Raw genomic sequence first — 19,763 nt, forward strand, 5'->3', positions numbered from 1 at the left:
TGCTCGTAGCATGTCTTCAAGCGTTTGTATCATCCTTTCGCTCTGCCCATCAGTTTGTGGATGATAGGCAGTACTCATGTCTAGACGAGTTCCTAATGCTTGCTGTAATGTCTACCAGAATCTTGAAATAAATCTGCCATCCCTATCAGAGATAATAGAGATTGGTATTCCATGTCTGGAGACGACTTCCTTCAAATACAGTCGTGCTAACTTCTCCATCTTGTCATCTTCTCTTATTGGCAGGAAGTGTGCTGATTTGGTGAGACGATCAACTATTACCCAAATAGTATCAAAACCACTTGCAGTCCTTGGCAATTTAGTGATGAAATCCATGGTAATGTTTTTCCATTTCCATTCCGAGATTTCAGGTTGTTGTAGTAGACCTGATGGTTTCTGATGTTCAGCTTTAACCTTAGAACACGTCAAACATTCTCCTACATATTTAGCAATATCGGCTTTCATACCTGGCCACCAAAAATGTTTCTTACGATCCTTGTACATCTTCCCTGTTCCATGATGTATTGAGTATCTGGTTTTATGAGCTTCTCTAAGTACCATTTCTCTCATATCTCCAAATTTTGGTACCCAAATTCTTTCAGCCTTATACCGGGTTCCATCTTCCCAAATATTAAGATGCTTCTCCGATCCTTTGGGTATTTCATCCTTTAAATTTCCCTCTTTTAAAACTCCTTGTTGCGCCTCCTTTATTTGAGTAGTAAGGTTAGTGTGAATCATTATATTCATAGATTTTACTCGAATGGGTTCTCTGTCCTTTCTGCTCAAGGCGTCGGCTACCACATTTGCCTTCCCCGGGTGGTAACGAATCTCAAAGTCGTAATCATTCAACAATTCAATCCACCTACGCTGCCTCATATTCAGTTGTTTCTGATTAAATATGTGTTGAAGACTTTTGTGGTCGATATATATAATACTTTTGACCCCATATAAGTAGAGCCTCCAAGTCTTTAATGCAAACACAACCGCGCCTAATTCCAAATCATGCGTCGTATAATTTTGTTCTTGAATCTTTAATTGTCTAGACGCATAAGCAATCATCTTCGTTCGTTGCATTAATACACAACCGAGACCTTGCTTTGATGCGTCACAATAAATCACAAAATCATCATTTCCTTCAGGCAATGACAATATAGGTGCCGTAGTTAGCTTTTTCTTCAATAATTGAAACGCCTTCTCTTGTTCATCCTTCCATTCAAATTTCTTCCCTTTATGCGTTATTGCAGTCAAGGGTTTTGCTATTTTGGAGAAATCTTGGATGAATCTTCTGTAGTAACCAGCCAATCCTAAAAATTGACGTATATGCTTCGGAGTTTTTGGGGTTTCCCACTTTTCAACGATTTCGATCTTTGTCGAGTCCACCTGGATACCTTCTTTGTTCACTATGTGACAGAGAAATTGAACTTCTTCCAACCAAAATGCACACTTTAAAAACTTAGCGTACAGTTTTTCTTTTCTCAATATTTCTAGCACTTTTCTCAAATGTTCTTCGTGCTCTTGATCATTCTTTGAGTAAATAAGTATGTCATCGATGAAAACAATGACAAACTTGTCAAGATATGGCCCACACACTCGGTTCATAAGGTCCATGAACACAGCTGGTGCATTAGTCAATCCAAACGGCATAACCATAAACTCGTAATGACCATAACGCGTCCTAAAAGCAGTTTTTGGAATATCATCCTCCTTTACTCGCATTTGATGATATCCAGAACGTAAATCGATCTTTGAATAAACCGACGAGCCTTGTAGTTGATCAAATAAGTCATCAATTCTCGGCAGTGGATAACGGTTTTTGATGGTAAGTTTGTTCAACTCTCTGTAGTCAATACACAACCTAAATGTACCATCCTTCTTCTTGACAAACAAAACAGAAGTTCCCCATGGTGATGTGCTTGGTCGAATGAAACCACGTTCTAATAGTTCTTGCAGTTGGCTTTGCAGTTCTTTCATCTCGCTGGGTGCGAGTCTATAAGGAGCACGAGCTATTGGTGCAGCTCTTGGTACAAGATCTATTTGAAATTTAACAGATCGATGTGGAGGTAGTCCCGGTAATTCTTTCAAAAATACATCGGGAAATTCTTTTGCGACGGGAACATCATTGATGCTCTTTTCTTCAGTTTGTACTTTCTCGACGTGTGCTAGAACAGCATAGCAACCTTTTCTTATCAGTTTTTGTGCCTTCAAATTACTAATAAGATGTAGCTTCGTGTTGCCCTTTTCTCCGTACACCATTAAGGGTTCTTCTTCTTCTCGTACAATACGAATTGAATTTTTATAACATACGATCTCTGCTTTCACCTTCTTCAGCCAGTCCATGCCAACTATTACATCAAAACTCCCTAACTCTACTAGTATCAAATCAATCTTAAATATTTCGCTACCCAGTTTAATTTCTCGATTCTGGCATATATAATCTGCTGAAATTAATTTACCGTTTGCTAATTCGAGTAAAAATTTACTATCCAATGGCGTCAATGGACAACTTAATTTAGCACTAAAATCTCTACTCATATAGCTTCTATCCGCACCCGAATCAAATAAAACGTAAGCAGATTTATTGTCAATAAGAAACGTACCCGTAACAAGCTCCGGGTCTTCCTGTGCCTCTGCCGCATTAATATTGAAAACTCTTCCGCGGCCTTGTCCATTCGTGTTCTCCTGGTTCGGGTAATTTCTAATAATGTGGCCCGATTTTCCACATTTATAACAAACTACATTGGCATAACTTGCTCCGACACTACTTGCTCCGCCATTACTCGTTCCGACACCATTTGTTCCTTTTGTTCTGTTAACCCCTGGTCCGTAGACCTCACACTTCACCGCGCTATGACCATTTCTTTTACACTTGTTGCAAAATTTGGTGCAGAACCCCGAGTGATACTTTTCACACCTTTGGCATAGCTGCTTCTGATTGTTGTTGTTGCTGCGGTTGTTATTGTTATTGAGATGATTGTTGTTGTTGTTGTTGTTGTTGTTGGGCCATTTGTTGTAGTTGTAATTGATGTTGCGATTGTTGGGATAGTTGTTGCGATTCTTGTTGTAATTACTGTTGTTGTTGTATTGGTGATTCTTATCACCGTTTTCCTCCAACTTTCTTTTGACTTGCTTCACATTGGCCTCTTCAGCCACCTGTTCTTTAATTCTTTCCTCAATCTGGTTCACTAGTTTGTGAGCCATTCTACATGCCTGTTGTATGGAGGCGGGCTCGTGTGAACTTATATCTTCTTGGATTCTTTCCGGTAATCCTTTCACAAACGCGTCGATCTTCTCTTCCTCATCTTCGAACGCTCTCGGATACAATAGGCACAATTCTGTGAATCGTCTTTCGTACGTGGTAATATCAAATCCTTGGGTTCGTAACCCTCTAAGTTCTGTCTTGAGCTTATTGACCTCGGTTCTGGGACGGTACTTCTCTTTCATCAAGTGCTTGAATGCTGACCACGGTAGTGCGTAAGCATCATCTTGTCCCACTTGCTCTAGATAGGTATTCCACCATGTTAACGCAGTACCTGTGAAGGTATGCGTAGCGTACTTCACTTTGTCCTCTTCAGTACACTTACTTATGGCAAACACCGATTCGACCTTCTAGGTCCACCGTTTTAATCCGATCAGTCCTTCGGTTCCATTAAATTCCAAAGGTTTGCAGGCAGTGAATTCTTTGTAGGTGCATCCTACATGATTTCTTGCGCCGTTAGCTGCATTGCTAGATTCGGAGTTATTGTTGGTATGTAGTGCAGCCTGTACTGCGACTATGTTTGCAGCAAGAAAGGTACGAAATTCCTCTTCGCTCATATTCATGGTTTGTCGAGTAGTCGGTGCCATTTCCTTCAAATAGTCAAATGAAACAAGTTAATCATACAGAATATTAAGAGTAGTTAATAGTATCTCGTAGCATAATATGAACTCATTTATAAAAGCTTTTTCTTCATATTAGCGTTTTATAAGTTTAAATTCGGGTAGTACCTACCCTTTAAGTTCATACTTAGTAGCTAATATACAATTCAACTACTACAATTCTATATGAAAAACTGATTATAATAATATTTCGCGTTCAAACTTTTACACAATATTTTACAAACTTACAATACCGCTTATTTTACATATAGCATGAAATATAGCACACAATAACTTTGATACAAGATAGTTGTGATGATAATTCTAGCTAGTACACAAGTCGTTCAGTAAAGGCAATAAAGACACGTAATTCATACATCCAGAAATAAGTCATGCATTCTGGTTTTACTAGGACTACTTCCCATCCTTGGTCTTGTGGAACATAACCGTTATGGCCGTTGATAAGAAAGCGTGTTGTAACGTCGTCAAAGGGACGAGGGTTACGTAATGTCCAACAGTCCCGTAACAATCTAAAAACCTCATTTCTTACCTCAATTACCGACTCCGTCACTTGTGGGAACGTTTTGTTTAATAGTTGTAGCCCGATGTTCTTGTTCTCACTTTGGTGAGAAGCGAACATTACTAACCCGTAAGCATAACATGCTTCTTTATGTTGCATGTTAGCCGCTTTTTCTAAATCACGAAGTCCTATATTCGGATATATTGAGTCAAAATAATTTCTTAACCCGTTGCGTAAAATAGCATTTGGGTTCCCCGCAATATATGCGTCAAAGTAAACACATCGTAACTTATGGATTTCCCAATGTGATATCCCCCATCTTTCGAACGAAAGCCTTTTATAAACCAAGGCATTCTTGGAACGTTCTTCGAATGTCTTACAAACTAATCTCGCCTTAAATAGTTGTGCCGAGGAATTCTGACAGACTCTAGACAAGATTTCATCAATCATGTCTCCGGGTAGGTCTCTTAAAATATTGGGTTGTCTATCCATTTTGTGTTTTTAAACTGTAAAATAGACAAGAGTTAGATTCATAAAAAAAAATACTTATTAATACAAGCAATTTTTACATATATCATAAAGCATAAGCACACTATATTACATATATTACACCACACGAATACAACTATCTTATTCCGACTCGCTTGTTTCTTCTTCTTCGGTTTTGGTTCATTTTGCCAAGTTTCTAGGGATATATGATATTCCCCTAATACGAGCCGTCGTTTTCCACATTGGTTTAGAAAAACCTGGTGGTTTAGAGGTTCCCGGGTTATTGTCACAACTTAAGAAATACGGGTGTTGACGATACATATAAAGTTCATCGGGTTTGGAATCAAATTTCTCTATTTTTATGCCCTTTCCCTTATTGTTCTCTTTTGCCTTATTAAATTGTGTTGGGGTAATTTCTATAACATCATCGGAATCCTTGTCAGGATCCGATTCATCGGAGAAATGATAATCCTCCCAATACTTTGCTTCCTTGGCGAAAACACCATTGACCATAATTAACTTTGGTCGGTTGGTTGAGGATTTTCTTCTACTTAACCGTTTTATTATTTCCCCCACTGGTTCTATTTCTTCTTCCGGTTCCAATTCTTCTTCCGGTTCCGATTCTTCTTCCGGTTCCGACTCTTCTTCCGGTTCCTCTTCGGGAACTTGTGAATCACTCCACGAATCATTCCAATTTATATTTGACTCTTCGTTATTATTAGGTGAGTCAATGGGACTTGTTCTAGAGGTAGACATCTATCACATAATATCAAACAAATTAAGAGATTAATATATCACATAATATTCACATGTTAAAAATATATTACATCGACATATGTTTCTTAAATGCAGTTTTTACACAATATCATACAAACATGGACTCCAAATCTTGTCCTTATTTTAGTATGCAACAGCGGAAGCTCTTAGTATTCACCTGAGAATAAACATGCTTTAAACGTCAACAAAAATGTTGGTGAGTTATAGGTTTAACCTATATATATATATATATATATATATATCAAATCGTAACAATAGACCACAAGATTTCATATTTCAATACACATCCCATACATAGAGATAAAAATCATTCATATGGCGAACACCTGGTAACCGACATTAACAAGATGCATATATAAGAATATCCCAATCATTCCGGGACACCCTTCGGATATGATATAAATTTCGAAGTACTAAAGCATCCGGTACTTTGGATGGGGTTTGTTAGGCCCAATAGATCTATCTTTAGGATTCGCGTCAATTAGGGTGTCTGTTCCCTAATTCTTAGATTACCAGACTTAATAAAAAGGGGCATATTCGATTTCGATAATTCAACCATAGAATGTAGTTTCACGTACTTGTGTCTATTTTGTAAATCATTTAAAAAACCTGCATGTATTCTCATCCCAAAAATATTAGATTTTAAAAGTGGGACTATAACTCACTTTCACAGATTTTTACTTCGTCGGGAAGTAAGACTTGGCCACTGGTCGATTCATGAACCTATAACAAATATGTATATATATATCAAAGTATATTCAAAATATATTTACAACACTTTTAATACATTTTGATGTTTTAAGTTTATTAAGTCAGTTGTCCTCGTTAGTAACCTACAACTAGTTGTCCAACGTTAGATGTACAGAAAAAAATTGATATATATTATCTTAAATCAATCCACGACCCAGTGTATACACGTCTCAGGCTAGATCACAACTCAAAGTATATATATTTTTGGAATCAACCTCAACCCTGTATAGCTAACTCCCACATTACTGCATATAGAGTGTCTATGGTTGTTCCAAATAATATATAACATGGGTCGATATGATATGTCAAAACATTTGCATACGTGTCTATGGTATCCCAAGATTACATAATATATTAGAATACATGTATAATACAATATAAGTTAGCTAGGATATGATTAATATAGATTTGTTACCAATTTTCACGTTGCTACAATAAGAAAAATTATACAATCTTGTTTTACCCATAACTTCTTCATTTTAAATCCGTTTTGAGTGAATCAAATTGCTATGGTTTCATATTGAACTCTATTTTATGAATCTAAACAGAAAAATTATAGATTTTCAGTCGAAAATATAAGTTACAAGTCGTTTTTGTAAAGGTAGTCATTTCAGTCGAAAGAACGACGTCTAGATGACCATTTTAGAAAACATACTTCCACTTTGAGTTTAATCATGATTTTTGGATATAGTTTCATGTTCATAAGAAAAATCATTTTTCTAGAAGAACAACTTTTAAATCAAAGTTTATCATAGTTTTTAATTAACTAACCCAAAACAGCCCGCGGTGTTACTACGACGGCATATGTCCGGTTTTATAGTGTTCTTCGTGTTTCCAGGTTTTAAATCATTAAGTTAGCATATCATATAGATATAGAACATGTGTTTAGTTGATTTTAAAAGTCAAGTTAGAAGGATTAACTTTTGTTTGCGAACAAGTTTAGAATTAACTAAACTATGTTCTAGTGATTACAAGTTTAAACCTTCGAATAAGATAGCTTTATATGTATGAATCGAATGATGTTATGAACATCATTACTACCTCAAGTTTTCTGGATAAAGATACTGGAAATGAGAAAAATGGATCTAGCTTCAAAGGATCCTTGGATGGCTTGAAAGTTCTTGAAGCAGAATCATGACACGAAAACAAGTTCAAGTAAGATTTCCACTCGAAATAAGATTGTTATAGTTATAGAAATTGAATCAAAGTTTGAATATGAGTATTACCTTGTATTAGAAAGATATCTTACTGTAAATAAGAAAGATTTCTTGAGGTTGGATGATCACTCTACAAGATTGGAAGTAAGCTAGCAAACTTGGAAGTATTCTTGATTTTATGAAACTAGAACTTGTAGAATTTATGAAGAACACTTAGAACTTGAAGATAGAACTTGAGAGAGATCATTTAGATGGAGAAAATTGAATAATGAAAGTGTTTGTAGGTGTTTTTGGTCGTTGGTGTATGAATTAGATATATAGGATATGTAATTTTGTTTTCATGTAAATAAGTCATGAATGATTACTCATATTTTTGTAATTTTATGAGATATTTCATCCTAGTTGCCAAATGATGGTTCCCACATGTGTTAGGTGACTCACATGGGCTGCTAAGAGCTGATCATTGGAGTGTATATACCAATAGTACATACATCTAAAAGCTGTGTATTGTACGAGTACGAATACGGGTGCATACGAGTAGAATTGTTGATGAAACTGAACGAGGATGTAATTGTAAGCATTTTTGTTAAGTAGAAGTATTTTGATAAGTGTCTTGAAGTATTTCAAAAGTGTATGAATACATATTAAAATACTACATGTATATACATTTTAAGTGAGTCGTTAAGTCATCGTTAGTCGTTACATGTAAGTGTTGTTTTGAAACCTTTAGGTTAACGATCTTGTGAATGTTGTTAACCCATTGTTTATTAAATCAAATGAGATGTTAAATTATTACATTATCATGATATCATGATGTATTAATATATCTTAATATGATATATATACATTAAATGTCGTTACAACGATAATCGTTACATATATGTCTCGTTTCAAAATCATTAAGTTAGTAGTCTTGTTTTTACATATATAGTTCATTGCTAATATACTTAATGATATGTTTACTTATCATAATATCATGTTAACTATATATATATCCATATATATGTCATCATATAGTTTTACAAGTTTTAACGTTCGTGAATCGCCGGTCAACTTGGGTGGTCAATTGTCTATATGAAACCTATTTCAATTAATCAAGTCTTAACAAGTTTGATTGCTTAACATGTTGGAAACACTTAATCATGTAAATAACAATTTCATTTAATATATATATAAATATGGAAAAGTTCGGGTCACTACAAAGTCTTACTTTCCGACGAAGTAAAAATCTGTGAAAGTGAGTTATAGTCCCACTTTTAAAATCTAATATTTTTGGGATGAGAATACATGCAGCTTTTATAGATGATTTACAAAATAGACGCAAGTACGTGAAACTACATTCTATGGTTGAATTATCGAAATCGAATATGCCCCTTTTTATTAAGTCTGGTAATCTAAGAATTAGGGAACAGACACCCTAATTGACGCGAATCCTAAAGATAGATCTATTGGGCCTAACAAACCCCATCCAAAGTACCGGATGCTTTAGTACTTCGAAATTTATATCATATCCGAAGGGTGTCCCGGAATGATGGGGATATTCTTATATATGCATCTTGTTAATGTCGGTTACCAGGTGTTCACCATATGAATGATTTTTATCTCTATGTATGAGATGTGTATTGAAATATGAAATCTTGTGGTCTATTGTTACGATTTGATATATATAGTTTAAACATGTAACTCACCAACATTTTTGTTGACGTTTAAAGCATGTTTATTCTCGGGTGAATACTAAGAGCTTCCGCTGTTGCATACTAAAATAAGGACAAGATTTGGAGTCCATGTTTGTATGATATTGTGTAAAAACTGCATTCAAGAAACATATGTCGATGTAATATATTTCTATTGTAAACCATTATGTAATGGTCGTGTGTAAACAGTATATTTTAGATTATCATTATTTGATAATCTACGTAATGTTTTTAAAACCTTTATTGATAAAATAAAGGTTATGATTGTTTTAAAAATGAATGCAGTTCTTGAAAAACGTCTCATATAGAGGTCAAAACCTCGCAACGAAATCAATTAATATGGAACGTTTATAATCAATATGAACGAGACATTTCATTGGAACCGGTGGTAAAGGACGTGGATCTCCCATCCTCTCTCAAGTCTCTTAAAATAAAGTATTGCAAAAATTTGAAGTCATTTTCTCACGAACATTTGCAAAGTCTCACATGTTTGGAAGAGATGGTTATATATAATTGTCCAAGCATGGATGATTCATTTCCATGTGGGTTGTGGCCTCCTAATTTAAGGAAGCTACAAATAGGAAGTTTAAAGAAGCCAATGTAGGAGTGGGGGCTTCAGAATTACCCACCCTCACTTGTTCAACTAGAGTTATGGGATGATGATTCAGGAGTGAAATCATTTGCAATGGAAGAAGATGCAATGAATAATAATACTGATTCAACATCGTTTCTTCTTCCACCATCTCTAACTCGTTTAACAATCAGTAATTTTAAGGATGTTGAATCAGTTTCAGAGGTCTTACAACACCTCACCAATCCATCGTTGAAAGTGACGGTGGAAAAGTGGAAAGTATTTTGCACGTGAATAACATCATGGTATTTTTTTTCTTCTTATTTATTCCTTTTGCTTTGCAAGGCACTATAAAGCACGGTGTCTAAACTAATAAAGTTGTGTATTAATTGGTTTGGGGGCTTTTGTTTTGCAAGGTTTTGTATTTTTTTTTTTTTTTTTTTTTTTTTTTTTTTTTTTTTTTTTTTTTGGGGGTGCTTTGGTTATCTTGCCCTATGCAGCTAACAAACTAGCCTTCTACCCGTTTGATACAATTCCTCAGAGACAAATTTTTTTGTATTTCTTTAATTACTGTTTATACTTATAATGTTTTACAAAATATATGAACATACACTAGACTACATATGTGTTACAAAAACTATCAAATTAGGAGTAACAGAAACTCAAGGGTAGTGGTCAGCTTATTTGGTATTTGACCTAATCTGATGCTAATTCGGGAATTTCATGTGATACTTGACAGGTGATTCATCGGGTGTAAAATGGGGACTGACGGTTTTCAAAACACCAAAGGAGAAGCAGTGCAAAAGTTTCAGAGTTTGTTGTGGTTATCGTGTTGTAGCTTTTTATAACTTGAAAATTCTGTTTGCGATGTAGTAATTTATAAAGATTTTCGGAATTTCATGTTTATGGCATATCAGCTGGTTTTTAATGTACCTGTTTATTGAGCTATGAAGATTATTAGTTAGATTATGTATTCCATATCTATTTTAAGGTGACAGATCAGCTCAACATTTTAACGATATGATTATGTTGCAGTTTATTAGAAGCTATAGATGACTACCCAATAAATTTGTGTTGCCACCTTTCATAAGTATGAAGTGAATGTCTACCATCATGTCGAAACTGAACGTCTTGGAAATTTGCAGGGTTTGTGAAAATTGTGTAAATTCCCCTTTTTAAACAAAAATAATGATCCATCTGCATTTGTGTGAAAATTGTCTAAAACTTAGAAGTGAGAACCAGTTCAGTGCCTTTACAAAAATGATACATCTGCATTTATATTTGTATCAGTCTAGAATTGAGAACTTGTTTAGCCCAGGTTTGCATAACCAGCTTCCACAAGAGGCACATTATGTTTCTATGACCAAAAAACAAAAAAAAAAAAAAAAACAAAAAAACAGAACCAGTAGAACCCTGTCTATAAAAACCAGACAAAATCACAAACTGAACAAATATTATATGTAGAAAATCCTGTGCATTACATTATTGAACATTTTCTGTAAACAAGATTGAACCCCAGAATCTGGCTTAGGACAACCAACGTACTTAAACAAATTAGATTATCCTAATTTGTTGCGTAAAAATCATGTTGAGATCTGCCCTAAGCCTTTTGTATGGTATTACGATCAGGGTTTAAATTGCCGCCCAACCCATGTGTTATCGAAGGGGTCAGAATTGTCACCTGACCTGTTTGCTGTCAAATGGGTCAGAATTGCCACCCTAACCTGTCTGCAGTTTGGGCCAAACTGTCTACATTGTGGGTCGTGTCTGCTATTGGGTGATTGTCTGCCATTAGGTCACTGTCTGCTATTAGGCCCTTATATGCCATAATACTTTTGGTCAGTGATATTACCGTACCTCCTTTTTTTTAACGGCAAATTTGACATCAACTACTCTCATTTGCCACCCACACACACGTACCCGAATGCTTTAGGTTAACTGTTTGGCCCGCACAAAGTGAATGTTCGTTACAACTTTCACAAGCTTTTACAACAATGATCCCGAGGTCAATATGGTAAAATCATAGGAGGTGTATTAACCATTTATTTGTGAACGGGTCAATTCAGGCTTTGTGTTAGTGTTACCAACAAGGCTCCACCAACCATAGGTTGCGGGTTCAAGTTGTTAAGTATACTTGTGAGTATCCACGAGCACAACATATTGTTTAATATATATAGTTTTTAAACTTGCGGGTTTGCCATATCTACTTTAATTAAATACTCTTGTGTTTTTCTATATCTACTTAAAGTTAGAAGTTTGAAATAGAACTAACCACTCCTTTTCCACCATGAGCATGATGAGTGCAAATGACAGAATCGTATGCACAAGCACTTAATGCAGCATACCTCACAGCTCCTATTTATGACTCGGTATCAGTTTAGAACTGGTTAACCGCCACCACAACATAAGCCTTTGTATACTTATGTGCCTACCCAGGTTTGCACAACCAACCAGTTTGCTAGGTATATTGAAAATATACATATATAAGCTGATTTATTTAGACAATAAGTGTTATTGAGTCTCCATAGATTGTTGGTTCAAGTTGTTAAGCAAACCTGTTAGTATTTTCCATTCAAGTAAAATTAATAAGCTTAGAATTAAACTAACCGCTCCTTTTCCACCATGGGCATGATGAGTGCAAACGACGACATCATATGCACTGTATCAGTTGAAAACTGGTTAACCGCCACCACAACCATGCATCTTGAGAGCCCGAATAGTCACCACCATAATAGCACATTGAGGTGTCTCAAACCACTACAATGACACTTTATTTATATTCATAGACTTTTCAACAAATCCACCCGGGCACACCATCTTCAATGCAATTTTTATCAGCCACAATAGACGAGTTCCCATGTGCAATATTTGCAAACGGGTCCGCGTGAACAAAAACCAGGGTGCCTTCAAGAGTCTGCATCACATAACATCGTTAAAGTAATTGATGTAGAGCCTTGCAAATTTCTTGATTTCGTCTAAAGTAAGATCCGCAGGTTTGATTCTGGTGATACCGAGCTTTTTTATGCTTCTATACATAACATCATTAGAAGGTTGTTTGCAGCAGTTATGGCGTGAATATCGCCAGTCATATACAGATTAAACTCTTCCATATGGATGACTTGACTGTAACTGCCACCAGCGGTCCCACCTTTGATGCCAAATATTGGCCCTTTTGACGGTTGTCTTAGGGTAATCACAACCAACATCACATGTGACAATCAGGAACTATAAGTTTTATAAAACTTCTTTCATCAACTTAATGTGCAGAAACAATACAAATGATAACATGGGTGGGTCATACATATCGAATGACGGGTCAAACCAGCCAGGTCATTTTTAGCATTAAACAGGTCAGCCCAAATTAACCAAAAATGTTAGTAAGATGGGTGGGTCATGCAAGTCAAATAACGGGTCAAACCAGTCAAGCCATGTTTGGAATTGGGTTAAAGCTGATCAAGCCATGTTGGATTAGTATGCAACTCAGCACATTCATAAGTAAATGGGTTGAAATTGCCATGTCATCAACATTCTCATCATAAGCTGATCAAGCCATGTCATCAACATTCTCATCATAAGCTTTTGTGTTCTTACTGTGCCAGCCCAGGTTTGCATATCCAGCTTCCACTAGAGACACATTATCACCATGTTTCTATATAAAATAAAAATAAATAAAAGAATCTGGCAAGAAGCTTGAGCATTACATTATCGAACACTTTTTGTAAACAAGATTGAACCCCAGAATATGGGTTAGGACAACCATCATACCTAAACTAATGAGATTATCTAATACTCCCTACAGTCTGATGAAATCACGAAACTCAAGACTGAAAAAATTACAAAAAAAAACATGGTTGAGATCAGCCACATGTCCAACAATCCTAATTCGGTGCGTAAAATATCATGTTGAGATCTTCCCTAAGCCTTTTGTATGGTATTACGAAAATTAGTTAACGAAGTCTATTATTTAGATCATAAAATTTTGCCAAAGGTCTAAGCAGTTACAAGCAGCACCAACAGACACGAAAAAATGGGTTTAAATTTCCGTCCAACCCATCTGTTATCGAAGGGGTTAGAATTGTCACCCGACCAGTTTGGTGTCAAATGGGTCAGAATTGCCACCCTAACCTGTCTGCAGTTTGGGACTAACTGTCTATATTGTGGGTCTTTGTCTACCGTTAGGTCATTGTGTGCTATTAGGGCCCTTATATGCCATAAGGATGGAGATACATGTCAACAACAGATTTTATTTGTACCACAATTACTTTTGGTCAGTGATATTACCAACTTGATGGTACAACACAACATATCATCATCTAGTTTTAGACAAGAACCTCAATTTTGTTGGATATGAAATTCTTTTGCGAATTCGAGCTCAACAATATTAAGTGCACTGTTCCTGGTATTGTTCATATGTATACGCCAACATATTGCATAATGTTTCAGTAACGGTAACATGTATCAAGTAACAAATAACTTAATGTTTAGGTTTGTTTCAGTTCGTACTACTACAAAAAAAGACATTCCAAACCGGTTTTTGGGGCTTTGCAAACCGGTTTTAAAACTGGTTTGCAAAGGGAGGGGTTTAGAAGGTCGAGAGCGGTTTTAAAACAGGTTTGGAAGGTCGAGAGCGGTTTTTGGTAGAAACCGGTTTGGATTTTAATTATTTTAAAAAAAAAATGTTATACAGCTAATCCTCATCCTCGATGGCTAATCATCCTTTCTTTTAATGTTCATACAAACAGCATGGATCGAAAAACTTATCACCATCATCCACAGCATCTGCAGTTTACTGATAAGCAAAATTCAAACAACACCATGAATTGAACATCTTATCTTCATCCTTCGAACCGAACTCAAATCAAAATACTCGAATTGAACCTGCAGTTTACAAATTAAATAAGCAAAAAAAACACATAAGCAAACTAAAACAAATATTTTAGGAATCGAACCTTTTTACACGAATGGAAGCTGTACAAATATTTTAGGAATCGAACCTTTTTACACGAATGGAAGCTGTTTACGAAGCATCAAAAGCATTAATCGAACATCAAAAGAATTAATCGAACATGAAAGCATTAATCGAATGAAAAAATTAGTGTAGGTGGAAAATAAACAAACCTGATGATGAAGTGATGAGTGGCGGTGACGAGATCTGAAAATTGTTTGAAATTTAAAAGTGTTTTGAAAATTTTTAGGATATAATGATATATACACAGAGCGCGAGATCTGAAAATGCGTATGTGTGTGTAGACAATTTGAACAGGTTTTTTTTGAAAAAAAGGGGTTTGCGAAGGAGTGAGAGAGGTTTTTTTTAAACAAGGGGTTTAGAAGATTGGAACCGGTTGCTTGAAAAAAGGGGTTTCATAGGGTCGAGAGAGGTTTTTTTAAAAAGAGGGTTTAGAAGGTACACTTTCGAGACATGTTTAACAAAAAAACCGGTTCCGGATTTCCACCTAAAATGGAAACCGGTCTCTTTCTTCCTTTGAAACCTGTTTTTTCAACTTCCCTTAAAAAGGGGTTTGTATGAGGGGTTTGTATTGTCAAATGTGTAGTAGTAGAAGGGTAGAAGGGAACTGACAGCTTTCAAGTACCAGCGACAAACAAAAAAGATTCTTTATTGTTTTTTACCGTCATTATCTCACGGCCTGTAGTTAGGTACAATGATTAATGTGAAAATTTTGGATTATACAATTGGAGGCACCTGCTGACATAATGGATGCTTGTCAACAGTTAGATAGAGAATATGCTAAATTAAAGAAATAACATGGAGAACAAACAAAAAAACTTTAAATATAATAATCACAATTATTGGATTTTACACTAAACAACTAGTAGGAAATAACATGGAAATTTCTAAGGGGGGTTACTAGAAAAGATATTTTACATTGTTAACTGGTCTGATATTTTCAATTCAATAAAATCCTGTTAGACACAATCAATCGTTCATACTCAATATTTGCAATAGGTGAAATGGTTGTTAGCGCGGTTGTGGGTGTGTTGATCGAGAAGCTAATCTCTGGTCCGTTGATGAATTTGGCTCAACATGAAGGAATCGATACTCAGTTGAAGAAATGGAAGAATGATTTGAGGCTGATCCAAGATGTGCTCTTTGATGCAGACCACATAAACATAACTCAGAAAGCTGTTAGATCATGGCTACAAGACCTCCAGGAATTGGCTTATGACATGGAAGATGTAGTGGACGATATAGCCACTAAAGCTACAAAGCGCGAGCTGAATCGAAAATCTGATGCCAGAACTAGCACTAGTCGTAAGTTATCTAAGAGTATCCAAGGTGTTTTTACTCAGTACGTGTATGGCCGTAACATTAGTTCAAAGCTAGATGAGATTAGCAATAGATTGAATGAACTTCTTGATCAGAAAACTAAACTCGGTCTCGGAGTTTATGGGAAATACAAAAGATCAGACTATTCAAGAAGATGGTTGGAAACTTCACTTGTTGATGTGTCCAAAGTTTTGGGTCGGGAAGAGGATAAAGAGGCCTTACTCGAGAAGCTACTGATATTGGGGGGTGAAGCAAGTAATCAAAATGTGAGCATCCTTCCAATAGTTGGTCTCGGAGGTGTTGGAAAAACAACTCTAGCAAAACTAGTGTACAACGATAAGAAAGTTAAGGATCAATTTGAAGTCATGGCTTGGGTTTGTGCTTCAGACGAGTTCAATGTATTGAGTATTAGTAACACCATTTATCAGGCTGTCACCGGGGACGAGGATAAAACATTTACTGATCTAAATCTACTTCATGTGGCACTTAAAACAAAACTGTCACAAAAACGGTTCTTGATAGCGTTGGACGACGTCTGGAACGAAGACTACAAGGTGTGGGATACTCTAGAAAGACCACTTGTAGGAGTACCCGGCAGTAAAATTATTGTGACAACCCGAAAGATGACGGTTGCATCGGTAATGACCACAGCAACTCCTCACTTTTTGAACCCTTTGTCTGATGAATATTCTCTGTCTTTATTTGCCAAATGTGCGCTACATGAACTTAACTTTGAGAATCATCCTTCACTTGTACCGTTTGCTCAAGGTATCATTAAAAAATGTGATGGTTTGCCTTTGGCTTTGATAGCACTTGGGAGGGTCTTGAGTACTAAGGGAAACGATGAAGATGAATGGGAAGAGTTGTTGAACAGCGAGATATGGAATTCGGATGTTGGAAGTGATCATATTCTACCAGCTCTTAAGCTAAGTTATTATGATCTCCCTTGTCAACTGAAGCAACTTTTTGCATATTGTTGCTTATTCCCGAAGGACTACGTGTTCGACAAGAAGGAACTAGTGTTACTGTGGATGGCAGAGGGCTTTCTAAACTCACCAAAAGGCAACATGTCAATGGAGAGTTTGGGTAGCCGGTATTTTGAAGAGTTTCAATCAAGGTCTTTTTTTCAACATTCGGTAGATAGTGAATCCGAATACATCATGCACGACTTGATGAATGACCTGGCCATAAGTGTTGCTGGTGAGTTTTTCTGTATGTTGAATGAGAAGATGGATCTAAATGGTAGGATCGAAGCTTTTGAGAAGTTCCGTTACTTTTCATTCATACATCAAGAAGATGTAATATATAGAAAGTTTAAGGAATTACACAGAGCTACACACTTAAGAACTTTCCTAGAGTTGTCATTCATTATAGTGAGAAGAAATAGAGGGTATCTCATAGCTCTACAATTACAATTACAAGCAATGTCGATGCCAATAAAACTATTAGAACATGAGGACAACTTCCAAAACTATTTTTTGAAAGATAACACAACCATGGACAAAATTCTTGTTGAACTACTTCCAAAACTGCAATTCCTAAGGGTATTGAAGTTAGATAATTGTGACATTACAGAGGTACCACCATCTATTGGTAGTCTCATGCATATAAGGTACCTCAATTTTTCAGGAACTAGCATCAAAAGATTACCTGAACAAGTTGGTGAGCTATGTAATCTACAAATCTTGCTGCTTCGTGAGTGTCATGAATTAGCTAGCTTACCGTTCGGTTTTGTGAAGTTAATAAACTTACGACATCTCAACTTGGATGATACTGCAATGTTGAAGAAGACCCCATTAGGGATGGGTGAGTTGACTCATCTACATACTCTACCGAAGGTTTTCATTGAAGGAGGTAGCGGGTTTAAGTTATCTGAACTAAAACACCTTGTTGATCTTAAGGGTGAACTTTCCATTAATGGGCTGGGAAAGGTGATGGATCTAATACAAGCAAAGGATGCCAACTTGCAACAAAAGAAGGGTCTCGATGATATTGTCTTGAAATGGACAGACGTGTTTGATGAATCTCGAAATTTGCAGGCTGAATATGAAGTTCTTGAATATCTAAGACCTCATTGTAAGTTGAAGAAACTTGAGATTTTGTTCTTTGGGGGAGTGAAATTTCCTTCTTGGGTTGGAGATCCATCATTCAATCAGTTAAGGAAACTAACATTAAATGGTCGTAGAAGTTGTACACAGTTAACAACTGGTGATGGTAACAACGTTATAACTGGATCGTTTCTTAATCTTGTTGAACTACATATACGAGATTGTCTGAAACTTGCCAATGTGTCAATTAGATCGTTACCGTTACTTGAGGTTTTAAATATAGAAGGATGCTTCGAAGAATTGTTAAGATCCATAATTAGTGCGCCTTCGTCAATTCGTAAGTTGAAAATTACTCGTATTGAAGGACTTACGAAACTGGATGAAGATGTTTTGAAACATCTCAAGGCACTTGAAGATCTAAACATTAATGAATGTGATGAATTTAGATACTTGTGGGATTCAGAATCGAAGGCATACGAGTTTCTTGTGAGTTTACATGAGTTGTATGTATATAAATGTAATAAGTTGGTATCAATGGGAGAGAAAGAGGAGGTTAGTGTTAATTGTAGAGACCCGTCCTAATCCATCCGGACGAAGTCCATATTGATTATAAACGATTCACATCAGTTGATTACATCGCGAGGTACTTGACCTCTATATGATACATTTTACAAACATTGCATTCGTTTTTGAAAAGACAATCTTTCATTACATCAAAAGTTGACAGGTATGCATACCATTTCATAATATCCAAACTATAAATGACCTAATCCGTCATTTACTTAATAATCTCTAATGAACTTCAATGACTCGAATGCAACGTCTTTTGAAATATGTCATGAATGACTCCAAGCAATATCCTTAAAATGAGCTAATGCACAGCGGGAGATTTCTTTCAAACCTGAGAATAAACATGCTTTCAAGTGTCAACCAAAAGGTTGGTGAGTTCATTAGTTTAACATAAATAATCATTCCATAATTTTAATAGACCACAAGATTTCATAATTCCATTTCTCATAAACATACGTCCCATGCATAGAGACAAAAATATCATTCATATGGATTGAACACCTGGTAACCGACATTAACAATATACATATAAGAATATCCCCATCATTCCGGGATCCTCCTTCGGACATGATATAAATTTCGAAGTACTAAAGCATCCGGTACTTTGGATGGGGCTTGTTGGGCTCGATAGATCTATCTTTAGAGTTCGCGTCAATTAGGGTGTCTGTTCCTTAATTCTTAGATTACCAGACTTAATAAAAAAGGGCATATTCGATTAGATAATCCAACCATAGAATGTAGTTTCGATTACTTGTGTCTATTTCGTAAAGCATTTATAAAAGCAGCGCATGTATTCTCAGTCCCAAAAATATATATTGCAAAAGCATTTAAAAGGGATTAATGAAACTCACGCATATAAATATTGTAAAACATTTAATAAAGCATTTGCATGTATTCTCAGCCCAAAAAATGTAAAGAGTAAAAAGGGAGCAAATGAACTCACCATACTATATTTTGTAGTAAAAATACATATGACATCATTTAACAAGTGTAGGGTTGACCTCGGATTCACGAACCTATAGCATTAATGTATATTAACACACATATTT

At 35.9% G+C, this 19,763-nt stretch overlaps 1 protein-coding gene across 1 annotated transcript; it reads left to right on the forward strand.

The window, feature by feature from the left end:
* Nucleotides 1-15,780: 15,780 nt before the first annotated feature.
* On the forward strand, nt 15,781-18,726 carry LOC139875651 (putative disease resistance RPP13-like protein 1). Its single transcript, XM_071862969.1, has one exon. The coding sequence runs from the start codon at nt 15,781-15,783 to the stop codon at nt 18,724-18,726; it is 2,946 nt and encodes a 981-aa protein (XP_071719070.1).
* Nucleotides 18,727-19,763: the final 1,037 nt, after the last annotated feature.

This window comes from Rutidosis leptorrhynchoides, chromosome 11 (genome assembly GCF_046630445.1).
Source record: "Rutidosis leptorrhynchoides isolate AG116_Rl617_1_P2 chromosome 11, CSIRO_AGI_Rlap_v1, whole genome shotgun sequence".
Taxonomy (NCBI): domain Eukaryota; kingdom Viridiplantae; phylum Streptophyta; class Magnoliopsida; order Asterales; family Asteraceae; genus Rutidosis; species Rutidosis leptorrhynchoides.

What these genes read in the sequence shown, in the direction of transcription:
- LOC139875651 (XM_071862969.1), top strand. Translation starts at nt 15,781, where the DNA reads ATGGTTGTTAGCGCGGTTGTGGGTGTGTTGATCGAGAAGCTAATCTCT.